This window comes from Babylonia areolata, chromosome 20 (assembly GCF_041734735.1).
Source record: "Babylonia areolata isolate BAREFJ2019XMU chromosome 20, ASM4173473v1, whole genome shotgun sequence".
Classification (NCBI taxonomy): Eukaryota; Metazoa; Mollusca; class Gastropoda; order Neogastropoda; family Buccinidae; genus Babylonia; species Babylonia areolata.
In genome coordinates, this window is record NC_134895.1 from 12,744,462 (window position 1) to 12,762,868 (window position 18,407).

The window sequence follows — 18,407 nt, forward strand, 5'->3', positions numbered from 1 at the left end:
AGCACAGCACAGTACAGCACAGCATTGCCTAAAATGGGCACAGCACAGCACAGTGTGATTTACACCACTCTGCAGACAGCTGATAGACACTGGACCGATACACGCACCATACAATACCATATAACAGCTGCAGCTTTTGAGCCAGAAAGAGAAATGAAAGGACACTGGCGGTGGTAAAGGCAAGGAGCGAGAGCGTGCGCACACGTGCGCGCATGAGAGAAAAACTGAAAGAGAGAGGGCGAGGAGAGGGGAGGATGTAGAGGACTGAGGAGTGGTCAGGGGAAGTGTGGTGGGGGTAGGGGATAAGAAAGACAGAGTGCAAGAGGGAAGGGGAAAAGAGGAGAGGAGGGAGGTGGGGGGGGGGAGGGAGGTAGGAGACAGGTAGGAAGGAAACAACTGGGGTAAAGTGTGAGAGAGAACAGGAAAGAGAAACAGAAAAAAGAGAGAGAAACACGCACACACACACACACACACACAAACAGACAGACAGACAAACAAACAGAGACAGAAAGACACGCAGACAGAGACAGAGAGACAAAGGAAAGGCAAACAAACAGAAAGAAAGAATAAAGGAGCAGTGATAATGATAATGACAAGCAGACAGACAATAATATTATCAACAATAATGATAAGAAGAAGAAGAAGCAGAAGTAGAAGAAGGGTACTGATGATAATAATAACAATAATACTAACAACAATAATGATGATAATAATAACAATAATACTTCCAACAATAATGATGATAATGATAATAATAATAATAATAATATTAATGATAATGATGAGCAGACAGGCAAGACAAGAAGAGCGGTGAGCGCGACAAGAAGACTGATCAAAGACTGATCAATCACAGGTGTGCTGCCTCTCACCTTTCCCCCGGCCTGAAAACGTTCAAAAGGCACCACAACAACATCCAGTTACTGGCTGTTACACATAATGTCATGCACAAGGCAATCCCCACATCCTCATATATACTTGTACATGGTGGGAGCAGCTCATTTTTTGCAATTCCGATAAGTTTTGTACCCACTTAAACAATATGCATGTTTTAATAGTGAAACAAAATAAAAATAAAGGGATAAAAAAAAAACTATCAAAAAAATAAATCACTGATATACCAGAGCTGAAAACCGTATAATATGAAAATTCTCCCTCCTATGTTTATATAAACCAGTGAAAAAAAGAAAAAAAAAACCCAAAAAACAATCAAACAAAAAACCAAAAGAACTACATCAGAAAGCACCTGTCATACACCTAGAATAAAAAAAACAACCCAACAACTAATCAATGAAACTGATGAAAAACAACAAAAAAACAACATATATATATATATATATACAGACCAGCACATAGGTGCAATTCATATACAACATTCTACTGAAACAACATAAAAATGGACAAGTATTATAAGACCAACACTGCCATAAACTACAGAAATGCAGACGACCAGCATAAACAGCACTTTTACATAAGCATAGTCAGCTTATTATTGGACAGATGAACCAGCATGAACAAACACTTTCACAAGGCATGCACAAACAAATCAAAGAAAGACAGAAGAGCATAAACACACTTTCACACAAAGACACAAAAATCACAAGAAGACTGACCAGCATAAACACTTTCACAAAAGCGCAGACATACACAAAAGCACCTGTCACAGGTTTTGGTTTCTAGAATCACAAACAACATGCCAATGAAACTTAAAAAAAAACACAAAAAAACACACACATGCATATATATGTAATTGTACAGCTCAAAATAACGTTCAAAAGAAACTACAGACAAAAAACATACCAGCATAAATCACAGCAACACTATGAGAAAGAACTCCTTCACACACACACAGAGGCAGATAAACTAACTTCAAAGTCAATATGGTGCTCAACTACTAATCAAGAACCTATAGGCTAAACTAGACTTTATACTATTTCTTTATTTTTTAATTTTTGTTTTGCTGCCCCGTCATCTGCACTGTTTCAGTGGCATTACTCCCACGCCCAATGTATCCCCTCCCATCCCCTCTCACACAGCCACACCAGGGTTCACCTGTAACAATCCCAGCATTGGCAGTCCACAGGGAACTACCAATGTTAGGTTGCCAGGAGGCCACACACCAGAGGAGACCCTGCACTGCTGCCGAGTCACTTTGGTGATGTTCAGTAGTACCTTTATACATTTTTTTGAAAGAGATGTTGATTTTTCTCTCTATATATAAAAAAATATACTCATTATCATTAGTTTTGTTTATCACTCACCCTATCTGTCATCATAATCATCCTTACGGTAGCTATCATCACTTCAGCTCTTAAGTTTGGATGGTAATATGACAGAGAGAAAGGGACATGACAGAATTAATTCAATACAGACCGAAATAAACAGCACAAGGATATAAAACCATGACAGAAACACCAAGACACAAAACTGCACAAACAACAACAGCAAATCAAGAACTTTTTCAAGAGAGAAGAAATGCAGGAGAAATTATCAGATATTATTCATGAACCCATAAAATTCACAAACACACCACCCCTAGCACTTCTGATCCACTTTCAAACCCTAGCCCATTCTGCTATGTAGCTGACTTTGGACAGGAATAATGCAAGCACCGTGACATGCTTCCATGCGCAAGAACTGATTTAGAATGCAAATTAAAAACCTTGGATTGACAGTGATACAAAACAGGGATGGACCTGGGTAGGAATTATGCAAAATAGGAACTAACCTGGATGCAAGTCAAGCAAAACAGGATGTAACCTGGATAGGAAGGATGCATACTACAGGACATGCATGCATGATTTCTGATTTAAAACAGGCTTGAAAAATACAGCGACAGAGAGAGAGAGAGAGAGGAGAAAGAGAGAGACAGCAAAAGAGAGGGAGAGACAGAGAGAGAGAGAAAAGGAGAGGGAAAGAGAGCCAAAAAGCAGTGCACACCTGTGAGGACTCCTGCAGAAGCAGCAGCAGCATGTCGACACCTGTGCGGTTCACTTTGAAGGCCAGACGGATCTCGTTGGTCACACCCGGACCCAGCTCTGAGCGGTAGGACCTGGCGCACTTCCCCTCTCCTGACAGAGACATCTTCATCTGTGGACAGACAGACAGGTTCAGTATTACTTTCTCAAGGAGGTGTCACTGCGTCCAAACAAATTCATACATACTACACCACATCTGTTAGGCAGATGCCTAACAGTAACAAAACCCAACATACACGTCAGGCCTTGAGTGCATGCATATTTGTGTACCTATCAGAGAGGATTTCTTTTTACATAAAGGACAACACTCTCATTGCCATGGGTTCTTTTCCAATGCGCCAAGTGCGTGCTGCACACGGGACCTCGGTTTATTGTCTCATCCAAACGACGAGAGAAAGGCTGAGAGCCGGATTTGAACCCACACTCCCATGGACTCTCTATACTGGCAGCTGAGCATCTTAACTATTCTGCTACCTTCCTCCTTCCTCCAGACAGACACACAGTGTCAGCTTTCACCATGCTGAATGAATAACATTTCGCTTCCTGTAAGAACATGAAATAGGTTTAAAAGATAACACACACACAAATAAAAACAACAAGAAAGAAACAAAAGCTGAAAAAAAAAAAAAAAAAAAAAATTCTACACAAGGAAACAACAAAAACTAACAACAATAAAATAAGGTAATAAAATTTAAGGACTTTATACTTAACAAAACAAAAACAAAACAAATCCTCCAATAAAATCTTTCTATAAACATAATTCTTATGCGTTTCTTCTTCAGGAGTGAAAGAGTCAAAGAAATTTGTGTGTAAGATTTTGGAATCAACAACGGTGTGCATGCTGTGTCACTTCATGTTCAATTTGCCTTTTTTGATGGTTTATATATAGGCTTTCCAGTACAGTCTAATTTCACTTTTAAAAATTATTAAATGGAATTGACCAATGACTTTAATGTGGTGCCTGGTGGGGTAAAGAGTGGAGACTTTACTGATCTCCCAAGACATCAGATGTGCAGACCTTTTGGTGCCTGAACTTCTTTCATGTGCACACACATGCAGAAGATCAAACATGCACACAAGAGATTCAAGAATCTATATCAGCGGCAGGTGGGTTATGAAAACAAGACCATACACAGTACACAAACCTACCAAAAATGGCACATCATCGACTACATGGCTGAGCGAAAACGGTTAGACACGTAAAAAGCCCACACATACATGCGAGTGTATGTGTGAGTTGCAGCCCACAGACTCAGAAGTGGAAGACCAGAAAACAAAAGATTCATCCAGAAGATTTATACAGTTTATTCAAAAGAAAATGTGTCCAGGAGCCAGATGCATTGCTCGGACGGAAGAGCCCAGAATGGTCATAACCCACAACTAACTGTGTGTAGTATGGAACTGACCAATGGCGTAGTTCGGTCAACATAGGCATTTAGTCACGTGTAACTGTCAAAAAGTTAGAACCAAGCAATGCAACTGGCACCAGGAAACCAAAGACTGATCATACTGTCAACAACAATAAAACGTTTGTCAAATCTCAATCATACAAAAGTCATGATGAGGTCATAATGACGCCCCTTCTCAGTAAGCTGTTCAGAAACAAGCTGCAGGCAGAGAACACAGAAGAAGAAGGGAGAGGGATGAAAGGGTTACTGCAGTAGTGCCCAGACAAAACTCCACACGTTTTGCAGACCGGATGGAAATTTTTTTTCCATACCAAGTGCAAAGGCAAACTGCATCAAAACTTGAACTGCTACGCTCCAAACAAAAGAGGTCAGCGGAGATCCTAGTACTGGTGTTCAATTTTCACCACTTTTTCTGGTTGTTTTTTTGACCGTTTATTTGTCCATGCAATAATTCAGCTTTCTGTTGATTGGTATTGGTCAAGGGTTTTATTTGGAAAAAACAAAAAAAAAACAAAAAAAAAAAAACCCCAACAACTCCAAGACTTTTCCAAGACTTATGCAGCCCTGGAAATAGCTTTCTCATTTTCCCCAAGACCTTTCCAGACTTGGAAGACCCAGGAGAAAGAACCCTGTGAGGAAGAGGACAGTAACAGGACAGAAGCAAAGACCGGACCGGGAAACAAACACACTTGCAGGCAGGAAAACAGAGTTAAAAAAAAAAAAAAAAAAAAAAAAAAGGTAGTGTGGCGATTTGCTCTCTCCGAAGAGAGCAGCCTGAATTTCAGACATGCAAGTGTGCTGTAAAAAAGTGTTATACAGTACAGCACCACACAACATGATACAATATAATACAACACACTACAATGCAATACAAAACAATACATTACCATGTAATGCAATGCAACACAATGCAATGCAACACAAAATACAATGCAACACAATACAATGCAAAATAACACAATACAATGCAAAATAACACAACACAGCACAATACAATGAAATGCAATACAGTACAAAACAACACAACACAAAATGACATGACATGACACGACATGACACAAGACAGTGCAAAAAATCACTCACATTGTTGGTGATGTTGTGAGCCTCATGATACAATACAACACAATACATTACAAAACAACACAACACAACAGAATACAAAATGACATGACAGAACATGACACCCCATGACAAGACGCAACACAAGACAGTGCAAAATACCACTCACACTGTTGGAGATGTTGCGAGCCTCGTGATACAATACAATACAATACAAAACAACACAACACAATACAACACAAAATGACATGACACAACATGACACCACACCACACCACACGAGACAGGACAGTGCACACTGTTGGTGATGTTGCGGGCCTCATGATACAAGAATAATAATGATGATGATAATAATAATAATTATGGATACTTGTTGAGAGCTTTCCTACCCTGAAACGGAGCTCAAAAACGCTTTGAAATAAACATAACACACACACACACACACACACACACACTGTACACGTGTGCGCAATAACTTACATAAGGAAGGGAAAAAATAAAGATCATCACTCACACTGTTGGTGTTGCGAGCCTCGTAATACAATACAATACAAAACAACACAACGCAACACAAAATGACATGACACAACATGACACCACACCACACCACACCACACGAGACAGGACAGTGCACACTGTTGGTAATGTTGCGAGCCTCATGATACAAGAACAATAATGATGATGATAATAATAATAATAACAATAATAATAATAATTATGGATACTTGTTGAGAGCTTTCCTACCCTGAAACGGAACTAAAAAACGCTTAAAAATAAACATAACACACACACACACACACACACACAATACACGTGTGCGCAATAACTTACATAAGGAAGGGAAAAAAAAAAGATTATCACTCACACTGTTGGTGATGTTGCGAGCCTCGTGATACAATACAATACAATACAAAACAACACAACACAACAGAACACAAAATGACATGACACAACACCACACCACACCACACCACACGAGACAGGACAGTGCACACTGTTGGTAATGTTGCGAGCCTCATGATACAAGAATGATAATGATGATGACAATAATAATAATAATAATAATTATGGATGCTTGTTGAGAGCTTTCCTACCCTGAAACTGAGCTAAAAAACGCTTTAAAATAAACATAACACACACACACACTGTACACATGTGCGCAATAACTTACATAACGAAGGGAAAAAGATTATCACTCACACTGTTTGGTGATGTTGCGAGCCTCATGATACAAGAATAATAATGATGATGATAATAATAATTATGGATACTTGTTCAGAGCTTTCCTACCCTGAAACGGAACTCAAAAACGCTTTAAAATAAACAACACACACACACACACACACACACACACACTGTACACGTGTGCGCACTAACTTACATAAGGAAGGGGGAAAAAAAAAAAGATCATGACTCACACTGTTGGTGATGTTGCGAGCCTCGTGATACAATATAATACAAAACAACACAACACAATACAACAGAACACAAAATGACATGACACAACATCGACACCACACCACACCACACGAGACAGGACAGTGCACACTGTTGGTGATGTTGCAAGCCTCATGATACAAGAATAATAATGATGATAATAATAATAATAATAATAATGGATACTTGTTGAGAGCTTTCCTACCCTGAAACAGAGCTCAAAAACGCTTTAAAATAAACGTAACACACAGACACACACACTGTACACGTGTGCACAATAACTTACATAAGGAAGGGAAAAAAAAAAAAAAAAAAAAAGATCATCACTCACACTGTTGGTGATGTTGCGAGCCTCGTCTATCTTGCGGCGCAGGTCCCTGATCTTGTTGGAGATGGTCAGCTGGTTCCTCAGGTTCCTCTGGATGCCGTCCTTGGCTGCCGGCAGGTTGGCTCTGATGTACTGGGCACCCCTCCCTGCATCTTCCGCTGTCACACACACATTACGTGTGATGTCACTGTGTAGTTCTGACCCCATGATGCGACTTGTGTTAGTGTGTGTGTGTGTGTGTGTGTGTGTGTGTGTGTTAGTGTTAGTGTGTGTGTGTGTGTGTTAGTGCTAGTGTGTGTGTGTGTGTGTGTTAGAGTGTGTGTGTGTGTGTGTGTGTTTGTTTGTGTTAGTGTGTGTGTGTTAGTGTGTGTGTGTGTGTGTGTGTGTGTGTGTGAGTGAGTGAGTGAGTGAGTGAGTGAGTGAGTGTGTGTGTGTGTGTGTGTGTGTATGCTCGCGCTTGCATGTTTGTGATGCAAATTGAGGAGAGAGAAACTGGGAAAGTAGCAATGACATGAGGCATGGGTGGGACGGGGTGGGGAAAGGAATGGACTTCCATCAAAAACCACTGGACAGACATTAAACAAAATAACAAACACAACACACACACACACACACTTGCATCACCCCAACACCCCTTCCCACAACACGCACACACACACACAATGTGTAAACAACCACAGGAACCACGCACTGTTGGAGCGGACGTTGTAGATGATGGCGTTGATGTCGAAGTCCTGCAGCTGTTTGAGGCGGGGCAGCAGCAGGGTGTCGATGCCATACTGGATGTTGGTCACCGTCATGTTGGCCGCGTTGGCCCGGTCCACAGCCAGGTCAATCTTCCGCAGGATTTCCCTCAGCCGTGTGCCAAAACCTAGGACACCAAAACACCATCCATCTTTTTAACTGAATGCTTACTACAGTGAAGGGCCCAACACTAAGCTCATATCAAGGGTTGACAAAAGTTTACAGTTGGGCCAACAGCAAAGTGAGAGCTGTATTATCGATGGTTTCTCTGTTGCAATGGGAAATCATTTACAGCTTAGTCTTTTGTGAAGGACTATGACTCTCAAACTAGGAGGCAAGATTGCACTGGCTCTTAGTGCTCCAGCCTTGGGTGCTAGGTGGCCTTTGGGAACCATCCCAATGTTAACCACTCTAGCCGCGAGAGTGGGTATGTAACTTGGTAAGACACTCTCCACTATAATCAAATGCTAGCCCAATTAGTCAGGACATCAGTTGCCTCCTCTGCTGCTCTGATGGTCATAGTCAGACACAACTATCATATATATATATATATATATATATATATATATATATATATATATATATATATATATATATAAAACAAGAGTGAAGACTTCCACCAGTGCCTTACAGCTGCACATGATCAGTGACACAGAACCCTGTCCGCCCCTGCCCTGGCTGCTGGCGTTTCATGCCGCAGTTGCTACTGCTTGTGTGCTTCAGACTTTGGGCTACAAGGCCATGGTATTTGCTGATGATGGCACAATGCATTGTCATCCTCAGTTCCTGAGAGACAAACCACGATCACTGCAAGGCACACTGTGCCCCAGCCTTTACAGGATGAAGAGATACCAGACACATTCTAACATTCATGTTCAGTCCATGATTCCTTCTGTGTTTTATTAAGCACTGTGCCAAGGACTGATCTGTTGGTTTTAGTCTCGTGTTTCATATCAATTAGCTCAGTGTTGTACAGACTAACTCTTTGTGATTGGAAACTAAAAAATGAAATCAGTCTGAGGCTGAGAGCTATACAAATAAAAAATCTAGTACTGCTCGAGTCCTGAGGACAGGTGTTAGTGTGTGAGGCTGCCTTTAGGCATGGTGTTTTGTGCTGTGTCCAGTGGATGTGTGTCAGTGTGTGAGATCACTTTAAGGCATGGTGTTTAGTGTTGGGTGTCCAGTGGATGTGTGTGTGTGAGGTCACCTTAAAGCAGGGGGTTCAGAGCTATGTGTTCAATGGATGTGTGTCGGTGTGTGAGGTCACCTAAAGGCATGGTGTTCAGTGTGTCAGTATGTGAGGTCACCTTAAGGCATGGTGTTCAGTGTGTCAGTATGTGAGGTCACCTTAAGGCATGGTGTTCAGTGTGTCAGTGTGTGAGGTCACCTAAAGGCATAGTGTTCAGTGTGTCAGTATGTGAGGTCACCTAAAGGCATAGTGTTCAGTGTGTCAGTATGTGAGGTCACCTTTAGGCATGGTGTTCAGTGTGTTGGTGTGTGAGGTCAACTTTAGGCATGGTGTTCAGTGTGTTGGTGTGTGAGGTCACCTTTAGGCATGGAATTCAGTGTTATGTGTCCAGTGGATATGCATCGGTGTGTGAAGTCACCCTTAGGCATGATGTTCAGTGTGTCGGCCTGTGAAGTCACCTTTAGGCATGGTGTTCAGTGTGTCAGTGTGTGAGGTCACCTTTAGGCATAGTGTTCAGCCCGGCCCTCAGCATGTTAAGGAGGTCGATGGCTGACTGGTGTTGGCGCTGAACATCGTCCACGTCTCTGCGCACCACTCGCAGCTTGTCTGACAGGTCTGCACACAGTTCACACAGCATGGCATGCACCATTCCACTCTTCTTCCTTCAACAGTGACCCACTGGCATACACACAAATGCCAACCCCTGTCAAGTATTTGCAGAAATAATCAGGAAATCTGGTACGAACATTTTTCATTTGTTAGGAAAACTCAGACTCTGCGCCCCGTCAGCAAATGGGCACGGATGCTGTTTGACCAAGACACAATTTGATTCAGCAACGTTCTCTCTTGTTCAGGCAAACAATTAAGCTGATTGATCCACTCAATGCTGTTTCAATGTAAACACGCATGCAATTAGCTGTCACTGACCTCTGACCCCGGTGTCCAAGAGCTGGTCCGCCTGCTTCAGGAGGTCACGACTGCGCTGCACGGATCGTTGCACTTCGTCCGCCAGGTCGTCCACCATCGCCTGAAGAAAACAAAGAAAAAGAATCACTGTAAATCCCCTCGGAAATAGTCAAATGGTTAAGAGTGTTGGGATGTGTTTCTCTTCTTTGTTTGTGAGCTGCAACTTTCATGTTCGCTCGTATGAACACAAGTGGGCTTTTTTTGCGCAAGACCTTTTTTTACCCCACCATGTAGGCAGCCATAATCTGTTTTCAGGGGTGTGCATGCTGGGTATGTTCTTGTTTCCATAACCCACCAAACACTGACATGGATTACAGGATCTTTAACATGCGTATCGGATCCGCTTGTGTATACTATACACACGAAGGTGGTTCAGGCACAAGCAGGTCTGCACATTTGTTGACCTGGGAGATCGGAAAAGTCTCCACCCTTTACCCACCAGGTGCCATTACCACGATTCGAACCCGGGACCCTAAGATTGAAAGTCCAATGCTTTAACCACTTGGCTATTATGCCCATCGTTGGGGTTTCAAATTCAAGGTCCTCTGTTTAATCCCGGTATCCGTGCACTGGTGCATTGAGGGTGAAGGTCAACATACTTGCAGATCGTGCCTCTATTCCCTTTGTGTGTATACACATGCAGAAGATCAAATGTGTACATTCAAAATTCCGAAGCTCATGTCAACCTTCAGTGGGTTATGGAAACACAAACATACCCAGTATGCACACCCCAGAATTTGTAGAATGGCTGCCAACATGGTGGGGTAAAAAAAAAAAATCCAACATTTGAAATGCATACAATAAATACACCCAAACGCACATACACACTCACAAAAACACACACATAAATACACACTCAACCAGACATATAAATAAGAAATATTCAAAGTAATTACACATAAACACAAACTCACACAACATAAACACATGGAAACACACACACACACAAGCATGTACACACACACACACACACACACACACATGCACACACACACACATGCACACACATTGACAACCGCTCACTCCCCACACCCTTCACTCAGTGACGCACAATTTTCACAGAGTCCTGTGCGGTCTTCAAGGCCTTGCGGACGGCAGCCTCTGCCTGGTTGATGAGCTGAACAATCTGCTGGTATGCCTGGGCCGCTCGCATCGGGTCCTCTGCCAAGCTCCGAACCTTCTCAAACAGGCTGACAGAAAAAAAAAAGAGAGAGAGAGAGAAAAAAAGGGTGTCATCTTCATTCTCATGTTAGACAATATTGTAAATTTATAGGCTACAAAATGGCATCCTGGTCTTTCTCATGCCTGACCATCTGCAGAATCAGGTTAAAATTATTATCATTATCATTATTTTAAAAATTTTCTGTGTGTTGCATGGCCAATTTTGGACATTTTCACGACTTCGGAGAGCGCATGCAACTAGATTTGAAATCAAAGTTGTTGGTTTGTTTTTTTTTGCTCGGTGCAGAAAGCAGCAACTTTCACAGAACTTTTATCAAGCTTCACTGATGACTTCTTTTTCCAGTTGGTTCCATTCTGTTGCTGTTTTTATGACAACAGGAGGCAAAGCCTTCAAGACACTCCTGCTTTTTTTCTTTATCCAGTAAAGGAATCACAAGGAGAGAGAGAGAGAAAAAAAAAAGAGATTAAAAAAATTGTTGAAAAGTGTTGGGTATAAAATATGATATATAAAATAAACTTGGGAGAAAAAATTGGAAAAAAAAGGCATGCAACCGAGATCGAACCACACATGTTCAGTTCTGATGCAAGCAGTCTAATCCCCAAGGCTGCAGCTGACGTCAAATGACTAAATCTATAACTTAAAGCAATGCTGACGTTTTCTTCTTCCTGTGTTAAATAGATGTGATTGTAGTGGATGTAATAACGCCGTTTAAATCATGTTTTTTCTGTGTTTTATTATATCTTGATTATTCTTTTATTTCCACGGTGAAGGAGATGTTGCCATCTCCTTCAAGCAAATCGCACTACATTGTCGATTTCTAGATCTGCACAAACCAGTCTACAACAGGCTGAAAAAAACGATACATTCAATTTTTCTTTTATGTTCATTCCAATTAATTCATGCCCACTTTAGAATATCTATATGCAGTAAACACATTGATGGTGTAGTTAGTATCACTGTAAGTGTTCTGTCCAGAATTTATGTTTCTTTCCTTTTGATTGTTAACTAGAAACATGAGGTCATGTCGTCTTCAAACACAACCTTCCTTCTTGTCGGCCAAACTCCGTGGAAAACGGTTTTTAGAATTTTCGGATTTCGGAACACATCTCAACAAAATAAACCGTTAATGATTCGGAAGTGTGGCTTAATTCAGGAGAATTACAACCTGTTATTGGTACGACTGTGAAGATTTTTTTCATACTATGTTTAAGCCAATTTTGGCATTGGCAGACAAAGTATATCCAGAGAAAATGACAATGTTGAAGTTTACCATGGACACACAGACACACACAGATGACCGAACACCAGGTTAAAGCATACTCAGTTTGTTTCCACAAGTGAGTCAAAAATTATAAATTAATCCATTTGCTGAATGGAATGACAAAGCCTTTGCTGTCCTTATTCTTTTCTTTTTTCTATGTTCTAAGAGCCATAATCCTTGTGTATTGTTGGTGTGGGTCTTCTGCTAGTTTTATTTTGAACATTTCAGGAACTTTTACATTGTATGCAGAATGTATTGTACGCAATATTTCTATCACCTTTTTCTTAATATTTATTAAAGATTCAAAAAATAAGGCTTGATCTTCTTTTTCATTGTTTCAGAGTACTGCATGCTATGTTTTGATCGCCTTTTTAGTATCAGCTAAAAAACAAACACACACACATACGCACCACATCACATCTCTATTTAGTCCAGTTGGACATTTGATTTAATTAAGTTTACAGTTAACTTTGTTTTTGGTTCATGCTCCATTATACATTAACAATTTTTTTTTTCTTTCTTTTCTTTTCTTTTTTTTTTGGTCTAAAATCACAGTGTGTAGATAGACGTTTTACAGTTAACTTTGTTCTTGGTTCTTGCTCTATTATACATGAATCATTTTTTCTTCTTTTTTGTTCTGTCTAAAATCACAGTGTGTCGATAGAGGTTAAACTGAAGAACACACACATACACATCACATCTCTATTACTGCCACGGGCGTCACTCACTCTGCCAGGTGTGTGGCCATCCTCTCCAGGTCCAGGGCATGTCTCCAGGCGTCACGGTAGTTCTGCTCCAGACCTGGCATGGCATTGCGCAGCACGTTGAACCGTTTCTCCAGCTCCGCCTTCGCTGTGTTCAGCACTGACAGCTCGTTCTGCAGCACCTGTACAGACATGAAAGGAAAAAGAACAATGCGGTTGGGAGAGTCAAGGATTAACTCTTTCATTACCAAATATTTTAGATACAATGCTCTCAGTCACAGGCTTCGGTTCACATCTTCTTCTTCTTCATTGTTCGTGGGCTGCAACTCCCATGTTCACTTGTACGTACACGAGTGGGTTTTTTACATGTATGGCAGTTTTTTACCCCAACATGTATGCAGCCATACTCCGTTTTCAGGGGTGTGCATGCTGGGTATGTTCTTGTTTCCATAACCCACCAAACGCTGACATGGATTACAGGATCTTATATGTCTTAAATGTGTGTATTTGATCTTCTTATTGCGTATGCACATGTTCACATCAACACTTAACAACGGACTTGTTCACTTCAAACTCAGGCAGAAGGCAAAGTCTGATAATTGCACTACATGACCTCTCAATGTAGACTACAGTCGCCTATGGTGGTGCACTCTTGAGTCATCTAAAGTCACCTGCCGTGGTGAAAGAGTTAAACAACAACAAAGAAAAGTAACTCTCTCCATTTACAAGCACAAATATTTTTGGATACAATGCTCTCAGTCACAGGCTTCGGTTCACATCGAAACAACAGAATGGACTTGTTCACTTCAAACACGACCAAAAGGCAAAGGTAAGTCATTGTCCTACTGGTGGGAAACTGGATGCAGCTGTCAAGCTTTGTTACAATGTGAAAAATGGTAATTTCAACATGACCTCTGAATGCTGACTAAAGACACCTTTGGCGGTGCACTGTCTAGTCATCTAAAGTCACCTATGGTGGTGGAAGAGTTAAACAACAAAAAAGAAAAGTTAACTCTCTCCATTTACAAGGTACACAACTTCAAGTCAAAGCTACATATGCCACTGATTCAGCCAACGTACAGGTAAATAAAAGGTACTTTGGTTCTTGGCTTGTCCTTATACCGATCATTTGAGATATGCACACAGCAGCAATGATGGAAGAAATGTGCAAACTTAAATAAGCTTTTATTCAAGATTTGCATTGCCTCTTAATCCTGAACATGCTAAACAGAATATACAGACAATACAGATCAAACACACAGGTGCCTGAATTGGAAGGGTAAGCAGCAATGACTTGAAGTTGTGTAGCATCTAAATGGAGAGAGTAACATTTCTTTATATGTTTAAACCTGCACAGACAATTTCAAGTTTCGGTTTCTCAAGGAGGTGTCTTTTTCTTTTCAGCAGATGTTGCACAGCATAAATGGAACATCAGATTTAGTATACTTCGACACCTCCTCATGCCTGCATGCATGTGTGTGATTATAAAGAAATTTGTGTGTGTGTGTGTGTGTGTGTGTGTGAGATAGTGTGTGTGTGTGTGTGTGTGTGTGCGTGTGTACATCTATCTATATCTATGTATCTCTCTCTCTCACTGTATATATATACACACACACACATATCCATATAAAACAGATATGCTTACCAGGATATTTTTGTTGAGTCTGGTGACAGCCTTCTCAGCCTCACTGTTCAGTTCACGTCCCTCCTTCAGCATGTTTTCTGCCAGCTCCTTCATGTCTTCTATGTCCAGCAACTTGTCCTGTCACACACACACACACACAAACACACGCACACCACACACACACACACACGCACACCACACACACACACAGCAATCAACAATACGTCCTCTTACACCATACATCTTCTTTTTCTTCTTCTTCTTCATTGATGAGGAACGTGACAGAATGGTTAAGACGCTCATCTGCCAATACAGTGTCCATGAGGGTCTGGTTTCAAATCCTGGTCTTGCCCTTTTGTCCCACGTTTGACTGGAAAATCAAACTTCTACGAAAAAAAATTTTTTTTCAGAGGATCTGATCACTTTAAATGTAACGAACTGAACCACAGACCTGTAGATCAGCCATATTTTTATCATCATTATTATCTTATAATAATCATCACTATTTATCATTTTGTTGTTGTTGTTGTTGCTCTTTTTGTTGTTGTCATTATTCTTCTTCTTCTTTATTATCATTATCAACTGAAGTGAAAGGAATCGACACCCCACCCCCCAGACCTGCAGATCAGTGTTGTCCTCATCATCATCATTATCATTAGCAACTGAAGTGAAAGGAATCGAACCCCCCCTCCCCAGACCTGCAGATCAGTGTTGTTGTTGTTGTCATTGTCATCATAATCCTCCTCATCATTATTAGTCTCATTATCATTATCATCTTATCATTATCAACTGAAGTGAAAGGAATCAAACCCCCACCCCCCAGACCTGCAGATCAGTGTTGTTGTTGTTGTCACTGTCATCATAATCCTCCTCATCATTATTAGTCTCATTATCATTTCATCATTATCAAGTGAAGTGAAAGGAATCGAACCCCCCAGACCTGAAGATCAGTGCTGTTGATGTTATCATTAACATCATCATCATTTCATCATTATCAACTGAAGTGAAAGGAATCAAACCCCCACCCCCACCCCTGCAGATCAGTGTTGTTATTGTTCTCCTTGTTATCATCATCATTATTATCATTCTATCAACTGAAATCGACCCACCCACACCCCCTGAACTGCAGATTAGTGTTGTTGTTATAATTAGTATCATTATCATCATCATCATTTGATCATTATCAACAGTTATTTTTATAATCATCATCAGCATCACAGCATCATCATTACTATTATCGTCATTATCATGGCATCATTATCAACTGAAGTGAAAAGATTCAAAACACACCCCCGCCCTCACCCCTTCAACCCCAACCACACCCCCACAGACCTGTAGATCAGCGATGAGGGTCCCCAGCTGCTGGCTGTACTCGTCCAGGATTTCAAGGGCCTGGTCCTTGGCGGTGGCCGAGCGGTCATGCAGGTCACGGAGGCTGTCCAGGACTGAGCCGAGTGCCTGGGCCACGCCTGTCGTGTTCACCAGCTCCTTCCGCATGTTCTTGATGCGCTCCGACAGCTTCTCTGCCAGCCTGCCGAGAGGAGAGGTGGGGTTGGGGGGGGGTGGGTGGGAGGTGTGGTGGTGGTGGAGAGGGGGGGCAGCAGAGACACAGGTTTCAGTTTCAGTTTTGGATTCCTCTCAAGGAGGCATCACTGCTTTTTTGGACAAAAATCCATGTATGCTACACCATGTCTACTGGGCAGCAGCGTAACCCAATGCGCTTAAGCCTTGAGTGCATGTAGTTGTGTGTGTGTGTGTGTGTGTGTGTGTGTGTGGCGAGAGTGGTATTTGAACTCTGTGTGTGTGTGTGTATCTATGGGGCTACACCACATCTGCTGGGCTGCAGCGTAACCCAATGCACTTTGGCCTCAAGTGCATGGATATATGTATATATATATATATATATATATATATATAATTATGTGTGTGTGTGAGTGTGTGTGTGTGTGTGTGTGTGTGTATAGAGAGAATTAATTTGTGTACCTATCAGTGATGATTTTTTGTACAGAATTTTGCCAGAGGACAACATTCTCGTAGCCACGGGTTCTTTTTCAGTGCTCCAAGTACACACTACACACGGGACCTCAGTTTATTGTCTCATCCGAATGACTGGATGCTCAGTTTGACTTTCTACCTCAAACTTGGGAGAAAGGGCGAGAGTGGGATTTGAACCCAGGCCCTCATGGACATTGTGCTGGCAGAAAAGTGTCTTAACCGTTCTGCCACCTTCAAGATACAAGAATACTCCTCACCCCTCAAAAGTAAATTGTGGACACATTTGCTGACAAAAATGTGACATGTTAATTAATAAGAAAAAATGACAAGAAGGTGACGTATCAATTGATCAATGTTCTTTAACTACTAGATTATAACATCAATTAACAAACTGAAAGAGAATCAATACTACAATACCACAGCTTAAGTCACATTACAGGAACACTCCAATGAAACTATACAATATGAAACCAGCCATTCAGTGTGTGCATGGGAGGGTGTATGTGTGTATGTTTGTCTGTTCATCTGTGTGTGTTTGTGTGTGTGTGTGTGTGTGAACAGGGTGGTGGTCGGCTGGGTCTGCCTACAGTATTGTGTTGCTTTGTGTTTTGGTGTGCTGTGGTGTACTGCGTTGCATTGCGGTGTGCTATGGTGTACTGTGTTGCGTTGCGTTGCACCGCAATGCGCTACATTGTATTGTATTGTAGTACTCTTCTGTCACAACAGATTTCCCTGTATAATTTGGTCTGCTCTCCCCAGGGAGAGCATGCCACAACAGTGGAATGCTTCGCCACTTTATTTTTCTTCTTTTCTGCCTGCATGTGCATTTGTTTTCCTATCAAAGTGGACTTTTGAACACAATTTTGTCAGGGACAACCCTTTCGTTGTCGTCAGTTCCTTTACATGCGCAAGCTGCATGCTGCACACAGAACCTCAGTTTACTGTCTCATACAAATGACTTAAGTCTAGACCACCACTCAAGGTCTAGTGGTGGGGGAGTTGGGAATAGTGGCTTGTCTGGGATTTGATCCTGTGTGCTCAGATTCTTTCGCTTCATAGGCAGATGCAGTACCTCATTGTATGGCAGAAATATACGACTATGAGTGTGAGTAGAATGGATCTGAAACATGATATCTGCAATGCTGAATGTTCAAGTCTGTCAATGAGATTTATTATAACAATAACAAGGTTTAAAGTGAATGTGTGCATTGCTCTTTTACTCAAGTCTCAAAAGCTTGTTTCTAAACTATATTAAAAAAGAAAAAAAAAGAAAGAAAAATAGTGCTGTTTAATATTTTCAGCATTGCGTAATTGTCTATGTTTGTTTTACAGCATCAGGGCTGGTTTCTTCTTCGTCGTTCGTTCATGGGCTGCAACTCCCACGTTCACTTGTATTCACACAATTGGGCTTTTACGTGTATGACCATTTTTACCAAGCCATGTAGGCAACTATACTCTGTTTTGGGGGGGTATGCATGCTGGGTATGTTCTTGTTTCCATAACCCACCAAACGCTGACATGGATTACAAAATC

At 41.3% G+C, this 18,407-nt stretch overlaps 1 protein-coding gene across 2 annotated transcripts in view; it reads right to left on the bottom strand.

Moving 5' to 3' along the window:
• Window positions 1–18,407, bottom strand: part of LOC143295206 (laminin subunit alpha-2-like) — a 122,839-nt gene that overhangs the window by 44,516 nt on the left and 59,916 nt on the right. The window contains exons 33-42 of one of the 2 annotated variants that reach the window (XM_076606779.1): window positions 16,212–16,410; window positions 14,901–15,017; window positions 13,280–13,437; window positions 11,159–11,297; window positions 10,069–10,168; window positions 9,640–9,756; window positions 7,900–8,079; window positions 7,212–7,366; window positions 2,938–3,087; window positions 870–881 (exon numbers count right to left, since the gene is read on the bottom strand). In XM_076606779.1, the coding sequence (XP_076462894.1) occupies window positions 870–881; window positions 2,938–3,087; window positions 7,212–7,366; window positions 7,900–8,079; window positions 9,640–9,756; window positions 10,069–10,168; window positions 11,159–11,297; window positions 13,280–13,437; window positions 14,901–15,017; window positions 16,212–16,410 (1,327 nt within the window). The remainder of the gene's footprint in view (window positions 1–869; window positions 882–2,937; window positions 3,088–7,211; window positions 7,367–7,899; window positions 8,080–9,639; window positions 9,757–10,068; window positions 10,169–11,158; window positions 11,298–13,279; window positions 13,438–14,900; window positions 15,018–16,211; window positions 16,411–18,407) is intronic. The other variant, XM_076606780.1, reaches the window with a different exon arrangement.